Consider the following 18,595-nt stretch of genomic DNA (forward strand, 5'->3'; position numbering starts at 1 on the left):
CAAAATGCTGTAGGCATAGATAAGTACCAGAAAGGTATTCCTCCAGGTAGGGCTAGTGAGCTAGCGTCATCTAGCACCATCCATTCTCAAATGTTACCTTTACGTAACAGCTACTGTTGGCTGACCAGCTCTCACAATCAACAGCTCAACTTCTATTTTCTGAGTTTTCTGAGGGCTTCTCATAGGCATTAACATGCAGTTTTAGAGAAGGTGACCAGGATTGTGTTAAACACTCTAAGCTTTAGAAAGTGTTAAGCATAAGATTATTTTCAAGTGGATAAGGCGACATAGACATGGCTGACAGTTTTAACTGTAGTTTGCAGTGTGGCAATCTTTCAATTTGAATGTAATATTCAAGAAATTTGATTTTTCTAATTGTAATGAGATTTTCAACTGATGTTTTGAATACCACGGTGGATCACTTCAGTCCTTCACCATGATATCTGCATTTTCAGGCATGTGGTTTGGCATCTAATGCTTCATCTGGCAGAGGACTTGTTTGGGTCAGTCAAACATTTATACAGCACTGGGGCAGCAATTTTTTTTTTTGTGACTATCATCAGCTAAAGGATTTGGTATTTTCTACATTGCTCAAGTAACTCATACGTGTCAAGAAACAGAACCATTTCACAGTTCTAGCATACCCTGATGCCTCTCTCTATTCCTTACAGATGCTCTTCTACCACATTTTATACATTTTAGAAGAAAAGCATCTGACATTTTATGAGGAATAGCCCTAGCAGTGATGTAAAGTGCAAGTCTAAACCAGAAAGTTTTAGATCCTCAATTTTACTTTCTAAAAGGATCCTTTTCTTTTGCTTAGGCATCTACATTTTTTCCAACGCTTTAAAAATGCTGAATGTATTTATGGTGGAATTTTCAAAGCCACCAAGAGGATTTGGATGCCAGACTTCAGCTCTTTTTAATGAGAGCTGAACATCCAAATCCATACACAGACTGAATATACATTAGGCTTTGTATACGTGCTAGTGAACAGCTAGCAGAGCTAGCAGCTATGCAACACCCAAAAGTATACTCAATTTGATTCTGCAACACCTTAGTTATTCCAACCAGATCATCTACAGTGAACTAAACCACATATTGCCATAGTGAGTTGGTTCTGTTGTGCCAGATACTAAAAGCAAGAAGCTGCAAATCCACTTCACTTGCAAAGTAAGCCAAATTCTAAATATAACCCTCCCAACACAGTATATTCAATTACAAAGTTGCAACTGCCTCCTATTCCAATTAGCATTTTTACAAGATTTTAGGGAACACCACCCTCCATGCTCAGCAAACTGGTGCCAGTCTCCTCTCTTCAAGGATTCCCCTGTGCCATTCACTCCCAGGGGCTGGTTTTCAAGGAGCGATGCAGTCAGCACACACTGGGAGGAGGTCTAATCCCAGTGGCCCTGCACACCTATGACGGTCAACTGGATTGCCAATTGGCCTTTGACTCCATGAGCTGTAGAAGTACAAAGCCATATAGGCACAATTGTCAGTCTGGTGCTAGCTGATGTTCTAGTAACATTTTTTGTCAGGGCAGCATTTTTTGGCTTACAGGTCTCCCAAAGAGAAGAGTTAAATATAGTTCTTCAGGAAGCTACATGTCAGTTAAAGAAAACAAGTGACATACAGCACAGAGAATTGAAGGCAACCAAATATAAATGATAGTAGGAATCGGCAGTGCAATAGACTTAGCAACAAGGGTTCATGTTTTATCGGAACTATTTTTATCTAAAACTGCTTTAGGAACAATTGCTGTCTTCAGCTGAAGATAAAATGCAAACTCAATATGGACTTGTGTAGGTAACTAGTGTTTTTAGTATCATTTTAAAAAATAAGTATATATATTTTTATAATCTGTAAATGATGGATTCCTTAAAAATATGAAGGTTTTTCCTCTTTGCACAGGAATCTGCTTGAACATCAATTTAATGATTACTACTGGTAGACGGAATTTTGATATCCATTTGGTAGTGATTTACACCAGTGTTTTCAAGGCTGCCAACAAGCAAATCCAGAAGGCAGGCAGCCAAAATTCCAGAAGAGACAACTGTCTTTTATTTTATAGCTTATGCATTTTAAGCTTAATATGATTTTCCACTAACAAGTTCTGTACCTTCTCCAAAGTGCTAAAACTGGTGTGCAGAATTGCAAAGCAACACAGCCTCTTCGAGGCAAGCTAATGTTAAACTCATGGTAAGTTATAGAAGTTATAGTGTTTACTTAGGGGAAAAAAACAGTAAGGTTAAAAGAACTACACATGATTTATTGCAGACACTTGTTTCAATGGTCACATTTTTAAGCTTGACTATATATGAAACACAGTATATTAGCTAAGTGTTGTTTCCCATTTGATACAGAATGAGCGACTACATAAAAGACAAGGAAAAGAGTGCTGTTACATTTAAGAGGAACACAAAGTATGCATTGGTTATTTCATGCACTTGATGAACAGGATGCAAGTCATATCTAATCTTTCCGGAAAGGCACTGAAAACAAGCTGCATTTGAAGGAGCAAAAAGGGCACAAACAGAAACAGGGTTTTCTCACTTTTCAAGCAGAACTATAGGCAGTGGGCACACATTAGCATGGTGAGGTCCAAATCTTGTGCTAAATATGATGACTGAATGCTTTCTAATTGTTTCTAATGCTAATAGTATTCCATCTGTACCAGCAATATTAGTGAAGAAAAAGCTACTCATCCATTAGCTCTACACATGAAATGCGGCCCTAGCTACCACTTCATATCCATCAATGTGAAAGATAAACACAGTTTTGCTGCGTAAAGCATTTATTCTTCCACCTATCTATCGCCCATTGGAAAGATGACCCCTATTCAGGACAGCATGTGCTCGTTGCTCCTCAGAGCAGTAGCTGCCACTTGACCATGACCACCTGAAACTGAAATCAGATTAGCTAAGTTGTTGACTATATAGAAAAGGTAGTTCTGTGTGCCTCCTGAAACTATAACTGCACAGAACTGAACACCACAAAGAACACCTCTCATTCTATTAGAAATTACTTTAAAAGTTAAGACATAGAAGTCAAAACCAAACGGGCTGTAGATAGCATAACGTTAACAGGTGCAGAATAATATTAATTCTGAAATAATGGCCTTAAACTGATAGTCCATATTCAGATATTAACTGGGAATGACTTCTCCTCTTTGCTTTCTTCTTTCTGGCACAGTTTTTTGTCTGACTATAAAACTTATCATCTTGTCTCCTTTCTTAGTAACATTTGTCTATCCCGATGAACTCCTAAGCTATGCCTCGTTTCATACTCCACACCAGTACAAAGAACAAATGCCAGCTTTAAAAGAAGCACTCTTACATAGCAGCATGGATCCAGCTTGCATGATAGTACAGTGCAGGTGTAGCCTTAGAAACAGGATCTTATTCAAAGACAGGTTATGAGCCCACAGGCTGCAAATCTTGACATGCATGACCAAGGAAACAACAAAAGCCACTGCATACGTGATGCTGATCCCACAAGATCACTCAGTCTAACCACACTGTATGCTTTTCCTCCATCTGTTATGACCTGTACAATATATACCTCTGTACACCTTCAACTTGTAACAGATTCCTGGGCACCAATTAGACCCTTCCCTATAGCCCAGTTTTAATACACATGATGCAAAAGACTTTCAAATATACACTGAAGAGAAACCAGAGTTACTCTAGATGTAGTTTCTGTGTATTTTATTGATCTGATTGATACAATATACAAGCATACACAGCAGTATAGGCACGTGTATGTGTCTGGATATACATACATACACAAAATGCCATATGTATGATACGTACAACAAACAAGGCCAGATTATCTGGTCTTGCAGAGATATGCCCAGCACAGGACCAAAGACCAGGGTGGAGGCATACAAGCCCTTCAGAACTGTAACACTGTCCATCCCTACAGCCACATGGGGACCAGGACAGCTTCTGTAATAGGACAGAAAGACAACAGGTATCTATTTTAGATCTAGTAATAGAGAAGATGGTTGCTTTTACCTTACCACTGGTTATTTTGTTTTCCAAGGGTGATCCGTTATTATTCAGATAAGCATGACTCGCTGGCTTTACACCAGGAGATAAACAAAAGGTGCACAGAAACTGGTAAGTGGGATTCCACAGCACAAAGATAGCTAATAAAGCCTGCTGGGGAGCCATGGCAGATGATGAAACTGCACCAGGCCCAACAGGTTCTTCGGACCCAGGGGCTGACATGTGGGAAGTCTGGGCAAACACTTGAGAAAGAGCTCAACAGGAATCCTTGCTTTATTCTTTGCCCACACCCAAACGTTCTGTACTTACACATCCCTCTAGTACCCTCATCTAATACCACCACAGAAGTGGTCAGAATCCACCAGCATGCTAATAAATTTTTTCCACAGTAAAGAATTACTACCATTTATTTGTTATTGACATATTTTATAAGAAAAACAGTAAAAATCAGTCAAGTTGGTTATCAGGCACCTGGCTGTATGATTTACATAGGAAACCACAGTTGTTGGGAGCTGAAAGAGGAGAAGCCTCATGGCCTCACAACATATTCTGGGAAGAACAAAATAGATAGTTACCAAGCCTGTTACTATTTTCTATTTTAACTTTTTCAGCTCACGAAAACAGAATGAATACTTGTGATATAGCTCTGACAGGCATATTTTGCTTGTAAAACAATAACAAAATACATTTTAAGCCATATTTTTTTACCATAAACTACTGTCAGTTAATAACCTAGACCTGAATTTCTTCCTCTGTTGCAAGTTCATGGCTTGGATCAATAAGACATGTTCCTATCATTCTTCCATCAGACATCACTGGAGAAGCAGTAGGCGTCTGCACGGTAAGTAAAGAGAGAGACGGAGAAAAACTGGGGGTCATGGTTGGCAGAGGGTATCCAGGATTATGGATAAGGGGAGAACGAGGGTATTTTTTAAATGCTTGCCCTGATATTATATTTGGCATTCGTGGTGGCACTGTCCTTATGCCAGGCTGAGCTACTGATGTTATCAAGGGAGGAGGGGAAACAAGAGATTTCTTCTCCTGAGAGAAGCTATGAATGTGTACATTTTCATCTTTCAGTTTTGCAATATCATTGAACACTGAGGCAAGAGGTTGAAATCTGGGTTCCCAGCTGAGCACATAATCCCAGTTATAGTCACCTCTGAGATCCTCATCAGATGTGCCGAGAGTTGCAAGCAAATCATGCCCAGAATCCTGCCTATCTGACATCAAGATATATTCTCTTGTGAGATCTGTCATTACGTCTTTCTCTTTTATTCCAATTTTCTTAAGTGTTTGAGACAACATTTTGTTATGTACATAGGCTGTTTCACAGGCTTCTTCTCCGCCTTCTCCTTTAATGGCCTGCATGCTCTCCATGCTTTGTGTGGTAGCCATGACATCCGTTTCTTCAGAATGACAGGAGAGCTGATCAGACTCTCTTGGGATCCCCGAATCCAGCACTCGTGAGCCACGCTCGCTCAGTGCCAAGCTGGCACTCTTTCTGCAAGGATGCTCATTGATCCTTTTGATTTCCTCATCCTCTGCAGTTTCTCCTTCGGCAGAACTGTGGCCACTGGAGTCTGAATGCCTGCAGGGGACACCATCATCCTTCCCCTCTCCGATTCCTGCTAAGCTCAGCCATTCTGCTATGGCACCCATGGGAAGCATACTGCTCTCAGTACTTTGGATTTTCTGGCAGTCCTCATCTTCGCTGGCTGAATTCACATCAGTAGCTGAGGAGGATACTGCTTCTTTTTTCACACAAGAGTTCATCAGATCTTTCCGCTTATGTCTCAGAATAAGCGCAATAAGACTGACCGCAAGCAGTAGGAACACTATCAAGGAGACTGAAACACTAATGGTCAGGCTGTATGCTGACACTATGGGATAACTCTCAGGAGAATTGGAAACATTTACCAAAATGGTGCATACTGTGAACTTTGACTCAGTTTTGGGGCTATGAGCTCTTACCAGAAATTCCAGGGTGTCGTCATTCCTTTTGCTGCCATTTTTCTTTCTGTGAACAGTCTGAGTCAAATAAATACTACCACTGGTTTGATTCACAGAAAAGAATGGAGAAGTTTTTAGCAGGGAGTAATGAACAACTCCGTCCAGTCCCCCATCGCTGTCTGATGCTGTCACTCTGCCAAGCAACTGGCCTGCTTCGTTCTTCTCAGGGAGATTAAAGAAATACTGATCTTGTGTAAACACTGGGTCAAATTCATCTCTCCCCTCAATATCTACCTGAACTGTAACGGTGGCCAGTGAGTCACCTTTGTCTTTTGCTTGGATTATGAGACAGTACCTATTCTGAATTTCATAGTCAAACATTTGCTTTGTATTAATATCTCCTGTCAAAGGATCAATGAAGAACATGTCATGGTCTCTAGGAGCTTCACGATGAGCCAAACACGAAGACTGGATGGAGTAGGTAAGGTGGCCATAGGAGCCTTTATCAAAATCCAGTGCATTAACAGCACACACAAAAGAAAAGGTAGGCAGATTTTCACTGACAGTGCAGCTCAGGCTGGGAAACAAAAACAGTGGGGCATAATCGTTGTCATCTAGGATGCTAACAAAAACAACAGAAAAAGCCACATTTTTTACATCAGCTCCTCCATCTGTGGCTTGGATGATCAAAGTGAATTTCATGGTATCCTCATAATCCAGCGTTTTCATCAAATCCACTGATCCTGTTTTCCCATCCAAGCGAAAATATCCCCTGTCATTTCCAGAGATCATTGCATAAGTGATCTCTGCATTAGTGCCTGCATCACAATCATCTGCTGAAACTTCAGTGATGTGACTACCTACAGGGATGCTTTCTTTGACATGAATATGGTACTCCGGGCTGCTAAATACTGGAGGATTATCATTAACATCCAGCACAGTTATTAGCACAGTAGCAGTTGAATTCAAGGAGGGTGTTCCACGATCAGAGGCAAGGAGGACCAAACAGTGAGAAGAAGCTGTTTCCCTGTCGAGAATATTGCTCAAAACAAGATTGCCAACAAGCTTGTAGGATGTTTCTGACTCCACGACACTTGTTTCCACAGAGAATAAATTGTCAGAATTCCCATCAATAATAAAGTATTCAACATATGTGTTTTCATGTGTCCAGTCATAGTCAATGGCTGAAAAAGTGAGGACACTTTCTCCAACCGAAGCATCCTCGCTCACGCTGAGATTGTACAGCACCCTTGTGAACTGAGGGGCATAGTTATTTACATCTTCTATGTGCACCTCTACGTTGGTAACTGCACTCAGAGCGGGACTGCCACTGTCCGTGGCTTCTATCAGGAGCTGGATAATGGGAATCTTTTCCAGCTGTGTCACTGGTCCTGTAGCAAACACTGAACCTGAAAATAAAACAGAATTAATAAAAACCCTCACTCACTAAGGCAAGTAAATGTGATTCCGAAAGCTGAATCTAATCAGTCATATTTGAAAATTACTCAAATGTAATGGCTGCACACCCCAAAGTAACTCTAAGAAATCAGAGCTAATTCTGCAAAGCCTACCTACAATGATGCAGTATCAAATACACATACTGCATTTAGACTAGCAAAAATTTCTCTACCTCATAACAGGCCAAACATGCCAACTGCAGAAAATAAAAGGCAAAATAAAGCTAAGGAAATATAGGCTCCTTATTAGAGGTGGCTATACTGTGCAAGTTCATTACTGAAGGTCGGTAGTTCTCCTGTTTTGCTTGCAATCCAGTAACAGCATTACAGACATGTTTGTTATTTAGATAGGTTTGCCAGTAAGTTAAATGTGTTTCATTCAAATTGCTTATCTAAACATGGGACTTGGACTAGCTGATCTTTAAAGGTCCCTTCCAACCCCAACCATTCTGACTCTATGTTCATAAGCCATCTACTTCTATTTCACTCTTCATGGTGTACAGCTAAGCACCACAGAGGCAACACTGTGTGACAATTCTCTGACCACAGTTAAAAACAACCATTAGCCACAGATAAAGACAGGTTGGTGAATACAGAGCAACAAATGGGTAAAACAGAAAACAGCTTTAACTGGCTGAGACATTCATATTTTTAGTGTTTGTAGTTACCATCACCCAACAAACACTGCATTCAAAAATTCACCTCACATAAGCACCTGGGAACAGCAAACAAGCGATAAGAACTTGCTCGCTGAACAATAGTTGCATATCATTTTTGCAGCTTCTAGTAATCTCTGAAGCTGATACTACCAAAAATCGTATGTACATATGCATACAGAGAGAGACACATACACACACAGTTTTCTATCTCCCAAAGTGTTACAACATTAGGCCAGAAAATTTAAAGTGGTAAATCTCTTAACTATTGAAGAACATTATGTAGTTTGGAAAGAATGTTTTCAGTTTAGAAAACTTTTAAATTCCATTTAGTGTTACAGGATAACATAAACTCTCTAAAGAAGCAATCTTAAAAACATACTGCCCAAGCTGTAGAGAAGCTTCGTTATGATAGGTTCAAGTTACACTGATAAATAATAAGTATGAACTTAAATTGAATGACACCTAATACATTACCTGAAATGTTATGAAACAATGCAAAACGTACAGCAACTTTTCTACTAAATTGCATCAGAGGAATAGCACCTATAGGATGTTGTGACCAGCTGCCTCGTGCATGGTTCAGGGACAAACTGAGAACTCCTGTCTTTGATGCTATCAGTTCTTCAGAGATAATGGCAGATTTAGCCAAAACATATGGTGGACTTCAGTCACCAAAGATTTCCAGAACTCAAGTTATCACTGGCAACAGGTGAAGAAGTGCAATATGACTCTTCAATTTACACCGAAAAAGCTGAAATAAACCATGCTTACTGACTCACCATTATTATGATCAATGGCAAATCCCTGAGAGGAAGAGAGGATTTTGTAGGAAATCATTCCATTATGCTCCGAATCCCTATCCACAGCAGAGACTATCAGAACAGTGGCATCCATAGAAATAAGCTCTGGCAATCTCACCTGACATATAAAGCAAAATTACAGTTTTGATAGAGCTTAATAAAAGATTTTGAACACAAAAAATACATTTTCCTTCATTTGATCTTGCTAGAAAAAACCACACACAGTTTCCAGCTTTGGAAAAAGTTTCACCTACCCATTTTCTTCTGGGACAAAACTATAAAGAGTTGAGATATTGAAAACAATGCATACAATAAAGCCAAAGTTTACAGTAAACAGTAATAAAATCCATCTAGTTCTAGTTCATTATGACAATGAGTTCAGTGAATCACTGAATCTCTTTTTTCAATAGTACACTAATGGAAAGAATACCTACAATGGACTGCAACTAAAATTGGCTTTTCTCCCTGCTTTCAGAAACACCTTGATTTTTGTACATGGAATACAGTCTGCAGTCCCCGTCTGGAGTGTACGATTAACCATTAAAAAAAAAACAACACATGTACCTGGAAAATTCCAGGACCAGAGCACTTAATCATCCCTGGATTATTCCTAGAATTGTTTTTCAAAATGCTCCCTTTTTTCTTCACATAACCTAGGAAACCAAGAAAGTCCTTTCCCTTCTTAAGAGCTTCCATTATTTGAAGTCCAGATACAGTAGTTTTGTGACCAAAGTTTCCTTCCACTTTTTAAATCCAATTTCAAATGAACAGTATGATACAACAGCTACCTTTGTCATAACTTCAAGTGTTAGTTTAAATAATTTTATCAGATAGATTTTATATATATATATATATATATAACAGCCATATATATGGAACTATATATGAAAAGTATAAATATGAAAACACTTGAAATGACAATAAAAGGGTAAAAACTGCAGGATGATGAATACAGAATTATACATATCATTGACTGAAAAGAAGCAGTGTATCTTACTGTCCAAGCAACATATCAAAACATCAGGATTGTGGAGAGAGAAGCTCAGCTGTTTACATTAGTATAGTCAATAGAGCTATGCTGTTTTCTATCAGTTAATAACCCTGCCTGTAATGTCTGCTCTGATCTACAAAAAAAATTCCTAGCACTTGCACAAGCAAGTACTTGCCTAATCTATTCTCCAAAATCAGATACATATGAGGATTGAAGAAAACTTAAGGCAAGGTCTAAAAATCACTTGAGCATTAATAGTGCATTTTTTTTTTCAGAATTTAAACTTACGAGTTAAAGTGGGCAATTTACACAAATCCTGAGAACTCAGGCACCTGAAAGTTTCACAGGTGCCTACAGTCTGTCCCATAGTTATCTAAGTGACTAAACTGTTGTGTCTGCACATGCTCAGAGGTTGAAATTTCCTTACTACACCAAATGTTTAGACTTCTTTCTTGACTAAATCTGTCTGAGATTTATAGATGAAGCATTATTAAATCCAGGTCTTCTGCGATGTCTCATATTTTTGGCTCTGAGCACATCTATCACACACAAAAAGCACAACGTCAAGCAAACAGCTCAGTTCACAGGATCGCAGAATAGCTGAGGCTGACAGGCACCTCTAGAGGTCATCTTGTCCAACCCTTGCATAGAGCAGGGTCACCTAGAGCAGGGTGCCCATGACTGTGTATAGTTGAGTTTTGAATATCTCCAGGGATGGAGACTCCACAACCTCTCTGGCCAACCTGTGACTGTACTCAATCACTGTTAGAGTTTAAAAAAAAAAATTTTTCCTGATGTTTAAACAGAATTTCCTGTATTTCCGTTTGTGCCCACTGCCTCTTGCCCTGTCACTGGACACCACAGAGGAGAGTCTAGTTCTGTCTTCTTTACACCCCCCACCAGTTTTACACACTTTGGTAAGATCGTCCCTGAGCCTTCTCTTCTCCAGCCTGAACGATCCATGCTCTAGGCTCTCTTGGGCCTCAGTCCAAGCCCCACAGCCTAGCCCCACACTAACAAGTCCGAAGGAAAGTACCCCTCTGGCAGCCTCACCTTTCCTGTGGCAGCCTTATTGCAGCCTAACTTCACCTGGACCTCCAGGCTTTGTCTCTCTCCCATCCCTAATCCTAACTCCAAGCCACTACAGGTGCTGAGCCTTACCCAAGCCACAGCCTCAGTGCTGATGAAGTCAGAGCAAAACCCTTTTAGCAGCCTACCCTTGAGAGCCTTGTATGATATACGCTCCAATTCCTTTAATCATCTTAGTAGCCCATAGTTGTCCATAGTCGGTAAAACAGCTTTGTTTCAAAACAGTGTTGGACAACTTGACTTCTGCAACAGTCTAGCAGTTCAAATGCTTGTCCAGTCTAGTAGGGGATGCTGGGGAGGTCAAAACTCATATCCCTCACTCCCTAGATGAGTGCCATTGCTATAAGGCAGGGTTACACATTACAAACTCTATGTGCATAACCTACCACAGGGGCATTTGCTACACCTCTGTGGAGCCGTGTAACTGAAAATGAAGACATTCATGCCATAGTAATGGACCCAGAATCAATATACCAACTTGTTTACCATTCTCTTGGAAGAAGGAAGTTCTGAACACTGGACCCTGCTCCCCAAACTGGTTTGGATTATATCCAGTAACTCCTAGTGATGAACGCATGGTGTATGGAGTACAGCTAGCATTCACACCACTTTCCTTCTGAAGTCAGAAACCACAAACATGAAAACTGAACAACTCCCTCAGTCCTTTTAGCAGAATTCCTAGGAAGGGGCTGGAGTCTCCCAGAAGACCCCTGCTCTGTTTCTGCTCAGTAATAGTTTGAAGATACCTTCTTTCTCCGTGCTCAAATGCATTTTTAAGACAAATATAAACAAGCACTCCTACTGTTTATCATCATATACAGAAAGACATCACATTTTTGTTGTCCGTTTGCCATGTTCCCACCTGATACGAATCCTGAGTAAACACTGGTGGGTTATCATTGATGTCCAAAACAAGGATGGTAAGTTCCGCTTCTGTTTGATGTACAGAATCTGAAACTATGATTCTCAGCTTATACACAGCAGTTTCTTCAAAATCTAATGGTTCCACCACTGTGACTACACCAGTGTGTTGATCGATGGCAAATTTCATTCCAGGACTATTATCATAAATAAAACTGAACTGAAGTGCTGGCCTGGAGTCCGCATCACTTGCTGACACCTGAGTCACGAAAAAACCAGGCAGGGCACCTGAAACAATAATTTTCAGAATAATTCATAGCTAAAAGATGATGTTACAATTTCTGAAGATTTTGCCAATTTTATAATATTGAATCTTAGATATATGTAATCTTTCTGTATTATCTTTTGGTGTATTTCGACTTTGTGTTTTAGAATAAGAGCAATATCCAGAAACGCTATGGAAACAGTAGTGGATTTCTTCAAATGCATCTGCTTTATCCCAATTTTAATGTGGGCTTTCTTTAGACTTTCCCAGATTCAGTGTAGCCATAACTGTTTCTTCATCACCAACAGGAACTTCCATGGTTTTCCACATGCATGTAGGTGACATGAATTTATTGAACAGTGTCAAACTTCCACAAGAATATTTAACTGAGGCATCAGAGTCCCCTGGTCTCTGTAGAGCCAGCAACTGCAATTCTGAAGCTTTTCCAGAGGAGGAGAAGGCCACTAGAGAGACACGAGACATCCAGCAAGATCTATGCGGCACAAAAATCTTAAGAGCTCCAGGTATACCCCTATGAGATTGGGGAACTGGATACAGACAGCTTTTGTCGCGTGCCAAACTGACAGTACAAGGGATTGCAAACTGAACCTATCAGTGATCATCTAACAAAGCCTGGAGCTAACAGAAACTAAACCATTCCCCATTTGCACGCCTGGGGCATTAAGCCTCAAAACATGCAGTGTGATGTCCTAAAGAAAATGTTCTTAAACAGAACACAAAAACCTAAATAAGTAGCCAATAGTTTACAGCTGCTGTGCATCCATGACTCCCGTACTTGTTATTACCAGTGGGAGCTAAATTTAGGAAAGGCTAAAAAAATATCACTAGAAACACAGCCTTGATATCTTTTGTTAACAGGAGTACCGGAATTTCAGCACCTAAATCTTTATAAACGTTCAGCTGTATATCTTAATGCATCACATATATGATGTCTGTATTTGAAAATGCTGGGCTGAAGATTCAAGGTCTGCAAATGTTGAGCTTATGGCACACAATATACCAGATGTATGCTGGGATGAGAACTCAGGAGGTCCTGGGTCCTCCTTTTCACGGTCATCAACTGGATCAAGCTATAGAGCATTTTAAAGCTTCATTCAAATTTCCAGAAATTATGTCTTTCGTCACAGTGAATTTAAAATTGTCTCATTTCTAGCAATGCTGGTTTTAACACCAAGTATTTTTATTGGAGAAAAGCAGAAATTGAAGACATCTGAAGAATATGACACTGCAGTCCAAAATGAACAGATTACAGATGTATTTCTGTAGAGTTTGTTTTCCTCTTTCTGAATTGCCTATGGTTTTTCTCCAAACTGTTCTTAAACACAATGTCTAAAGATTAAGAATAACGCCTCTGAGAACAAAAGCAGATCACAATTTACTTTGATATTTCAGTATTAATACAATCCATTATCCTTTTTACTAGAGTCGCTTGGTTACACAAATCACCAAAAGCACTACTGTTGTTTGTCAAATCCCAGTCTTAATAAAACTTAGCTGTACTATCACACTTACTTTCTGGGACCTCCACTTCACTTAGTGGTTGGACAACTGGAGCGTTGTCATTAATATCTAACACTTGTATCCTCACAATACTTGTAGCAGAAAGTATGGGGTTTCCCTTATCGGCAGCTCGTACAACCAACCTATGATTAAAGGAAGCAGTAATTGTCACTATTGGTCAGAAATCGCAGAATTATCCACCAATGTTACAAGCAGGGGAAAAATTACAAATGAAAAGATTAGCCCTTTCTGCTCCTCATTGCAGCTCTTAAATTCCATCTTTCTTTCTGTAAAGTTGACTGTCTGGTGTTTTATTTTTTGTGTCTTGCTTCCTGCAACATCCAGGAGATTCTAGGTGGCAAAAACATAAAATCATACAAAGAAAAGGAAGCATTCATCTGTATTCAACTCACCCAATTTCATACCAAATGTAGGTGGTTAAACAAGCCAGCAAGACTCTTTCAAATAAGACACATTTCTCCAATTGGTAATTCAGAGCAGGAATTAAAACTTAAGTACTAAATTGTCCTCTGGAGGAACCTGACTCTCCTCATTGTTTATAAAGGGACAAGAGGAATGTGAAAATTGGGTAATATGAAAACATCAAAAGTAATAATATTCAGCCAAAATGTCTGCAGAGATATAGAACAGGCCCCCTAGTATATTATAAATGTAAGTGATAATGTGAAAGACCTGAGTACTTGCACTATTTGACAGTGGCAAAGCTCCCACTGATTTTAGTGGGACCAGAATCTCACTGTCAGATTAAGAGAGTTTGCCTGTATGCTTCCATTTTACACCTGCATAAGGATGTGTAGTAGATTCTGTTTACAACCTTTTGACTTCCACAAACAACGTAGCAAAGAAAACAGTAAGCAACGACCTGATAAACATGGATAAAAGTATATTTACTCTCTGTGGGAATTAGCGTCTGAACAATAAAGAGCAAATGTTTATTGTAAGCAAAGATCATTTGGAAGACTTCACCCCTGCCCAGTATTAAAAATTATCCAGAAGGGAATTCAAAATTAAATCTAACTCAACAGGTGCTCTAAAAAAAGGAACAGACAAAAAAAAAAAAGAGAACATCAAGCTATGCGAAAGGACATACAAGTCAGAGCCTGGCATCTCAATTAAATGTTTTGTGTTCTAACAACCGTTTGCATGTCGCATCATATTTTCTGGGTCTCCCTGCAGATCTTCTGAATGCTTTATTTCTCCCTCTTTATTCTAAGTCACAGTTTCTGTTTAAAGTGTCAAATAGATATTACTTCCTAAACGTTCACATGACAATATGGAATACCAAGGCTGTAACTCAAGCTCTGGATTGCAGTACTTCCATTCCTGAACTACACCAGCTCTGGTCTGGGTGTCCTTGTGGTTTCTGATGCCGACAGAACACATAACTCGAATTGCAGGCTAGTATTCAATCAGTGACCATGTATAATTCCATATAGAAAATGTATTTTTTCTAGAATGAATATTGGTAAGGTATACATATGGAAATATTTTACTAAAAATAATCACTTTCTAAAGTTTCAGGAAAAAACTCTCATAAAAACATCTTGGCCAAGGTATTAAAATTAAGGTTCTGTCAACACTTTCATTATAACTCCTATTATAAGGGACTTAGAACTTCTGGGGATGAAAATGTTCAATTTAGATAAAATAAACAACTCGCAAATTTGAAAGAACCAATGGTAACATTTTAAAATTAAACGGGAAAACAGTTTTGAAAGCTTCTTTTGCTATTCACTTTTCACTTAACAATATACAGATTAATAACATATTAATAAAGAGAAGGAATATGAAGCTTCAGATTCCTCGAACAAATTGTCAATTTAAAATGCTAGATTCCAACATAAATACTGAAATAAATCAGGCTCCTAGTTAAAGACAGATATGAGAATTATTATGCTTACGTGTTCAATGCTTCATAAACAGTAAACATCCTTCCTTTGAAGGATTTAGTCCAGGCATTCTTTTAAAGTACTAGTTACAAATAAAATGTATTATGTTATTTAAATGACTAAAAATCAGAACTGCTGTTTTTGATTCAGTAAAAAACAAACTCAAATGAAGTGTTCTGTACATTAAGTTAAAACAAAGTATTTCCTTTAAGACACTTATCAAATTACACTGATATTTAAAAAAAAAATCATATTCCGTTGATCTTTTTGATGTGGTTTTCTAGAACTTATTCTAGTTCACAAAAAATCTGACTGGATGTTTAAAACTTTGAGGCCCCAGAGGACAGGAAAACTTGCAAATACTTTAACTGATGTCACAACCATATGGAAACTAAAAAGGTAATTTCTACTGACACATACACAGAAATCTACTTCTTGTAGAGATTACAGTACATAAAAAGGATGTATGAATGAATCCATATACTCTTGTTTTCTCTTCAAGGCATGATTTATTTGCTTTCTAATTCCAATTATGGTATGACCTGTAAAGAAACATTGTCCTGTCCACTTGATCATATTTACTCACAGTTTCTTAGAAAAACTAATACTTAGTACAAGACAGCTTATAGATGGAAACAGCTTACAGAAACATCTTTATCAGATTATGGAGAAGAAAATTTGAACTAAGTTCTAATTAAAGAACAGAACATGTCCCTGTTTCTTGGATTTGGTTTAAGTGCTTTCTCTGCATCTTTACATATTTATAAAAAATGGTTCCAGAGAGGGAATGGCTGTACAGTTCTTAATAAACTAAAATCCAAGAACTGCCATCATTCCTATAGTGAATCTCACGCTCACTTATATCAGTAAGTGTTGCCATTGATTAAACAAGACTATACTTCTTCCCCTAAATTTGAGAAGTATGCAAGAATCCACGGTACAAATGGGCAGCTTTTGTGCTGTTCTCAGTGCTGTCTGGCTTGCACCCAGGCTCTGTGGATAATGGGTATCAACAGAAAATATAAAATCCATAACATGAGCAATCTCAAGTTAAAGTGAACAAAAAGAAGAACACGTTTATATAAGAACCTTGCATACAAACCTGTAAGATGAAGTGCTTTCATGATCTAGGACTGTATTAGTTGCTAAAATCCCTCGTGCTGAATCAATTAGAAATGTTGCATTTTCATTACCAGATAAAATTGAGTATTCAGTTTCTCCATTCAGCCCACTGTCAAGGTCAGTTGCAAATACCTGTTTGGGAGCAAAACTGAGGCTTAATTCAAAATCGCAGAATGCGATTTCAGAAAGAAAAACCTTATACTACAGTCATTATTTCTGGTTACTTTCCTTTCGACTGCACAGATTTAAGTGAATAATCGTATTGGTCCCTGACATGAGTGTCATGTGAGGTCACAAAATCTGCTCATGAATTGCAATAGGATGCACAGGAATTCTTTTCTTGAGTAATGTGAAATTCAGCCACATAAAGCGCTACGGCTGAATGTAATCGTTTTACACTATAAGGTTGCTGTTACAATGCTGTCTCTGTTTAATGCATAAAAATGCACTTTCTCAGGGGTCCAGGACTGGCCCTTAATGTATTACTGCTATACAAACAGACAAAGGATAAAATAATAAGATTATTATGTTTTCAGAGCTTTCATGGAATAGTTCATTAATTACTTTTTAAAATACAAATGAGAAAATGAAAAAAGGACAGAGGCAAGCTATAAAACCAACAGAATAAATAACATTCAACAGCAGTGAACAGGTTTCTCAAAGACTCCTCTAACTCTTCAGAGAGTCATCTTTGTATTTTTCTGGTTGCTGAACAAGCATTATAATGAGTATGGGATCCAAACCATAGCAGAGGCAACCAGTCAGATTGAATAAAGGAAACATAGTAGAATGTATTCTGTCATAAAATTTTGACTGCACATCTGGTTTGACTGTCTTTTGACTTTTCTCCATTCCTGGACATATGTTTCTTTAAATACAATGTCCATCAGTTTCTAATCACTTTGCCCTGGAGGCATTTGTAGCTTTCCATTTATTTATTCTCTAGAGGAGGAATATCTTTAGTACCTAACATGACCCTCACTGTGACCTGACTTGCAATGCAAGAACGTGTACTGAGGAAATTATGTGTTCTTCTAGTCCAACTGATGTCTTCTTTTTCTCTAACATGGCCAGCTGGAAACACTTTTGGAGAATGGATTCATTCAGAGGAAGAAGTGTTTGCACATTTAAATTGAGACAAGCTGCTCTTTAGGCATCAGATTTTAAATTGAACACTTGGGTTTGACTCTACTAGTCTGATGAGTTGAAAGTATTCTTTTTATTGCTATAGCCCTTTCAGTAGATGCATTAATGCAAGACCCAGCCTACATTGTAACCAGAACCACAGCTTTGAATGGTATTTTTCAACTACTTGAAGAGAGAAACAGAAAATTAAAAAAAAAAAAGGATTTAAAGTCCAGCTGCACGACTATTAAGATAAAGAATTCTCTTTCAATTTAACAAACCTGAATGAAAGATCTGAAATGTGGTCTAGAAAAAAAGTCATTGACTATTTTAGATATTCAAGCAAAGTAGTAGCAACACCAAGAACCCCACTCTCAGGTGTTAAGAGAGAGTGGTCCAGAAGAGACCTAGCAGGACTGTAGTCATGAACAGATCAACCAAACTTCTTTTTAACTACAGCAGCGGGCTTGGGAAGATATATTTCCACTTACCTGTACGATGTCTATTTTAGGACTTTGGCCTTCCCATACTGATGCTTTGTAATAGCTTTGCTCAAACTTAGGTACATTGTCATTCACATCTTGTATCAAAACTGTCACTCCACAGAGCGCTGAATTCAAGCCATTTTCAGCCAGAACTGAAAGATGTATTTTATTCTTAATTTCATAATCAAGAAACTTTGGCTCTCTTACTGTGATTGTACCTGGTTTATTAAAATAAAAATAAAAAAAATATTGAGATGTGACATATGTTCAGGAAAAAACACTCACAAATGCAGTTATGAAGTCCCTAACATATATGGTCTCCTTCACTGAACACATGACAGAAT

General features: G+C 38.5%; 1 protein-coding gene across 1 annotated transcript in view; it reads right to left on the reverse strand.

Moving 5' to 3' along the window:
- Positions 1-4,745: 4,745 nt before the first annotated feature.
- The window catches only part of DCHS2 (dachsous cadherin-related 2), a gene marked incomplete at both ends in the record, with an annotated part of 117,873 nt that continues 104,023 nt past the window's right edge, over positions 4,746-18,595 (reverse strand). The window contains 6 exons of the mRNA XM_082315313.1: positions 4,746-7,375; positions 8,862-9,000; positions 11,825-12,111; positions 13,622-13,752; positions 16,622-16,773; positions 18,258-18,469. Coding sequence (XP_082171439.1) covers positions 4,746-7,375; positions 8,862-9,000; positions 11,825-12,111; positions 13,622-13,752; positions 16,622-16,773; positions 18,258-18,469 — 3,551 coding nt within the window. The remainder of the gene's footprint in view (positions 7,376-8,861; positions 9,001-11,824; positions 12,112-13,621; positions 13,753-16,621; positions 16,774-18,257; positions 18,470-18,595) is intronic.

Source organism: Platalea leucorodia, assembly GCF_965183815.1.
Source record: "Platalea leucorodia genome assembly, chromosome: 6".
Classification (NCBI taxonomy): domain Eukaryota; kingdom Metazoa; phylum Chordata; class Aves; order Pelecaniformes; family Threskiornithidae; genus Platalea; species Platalea leucorodia.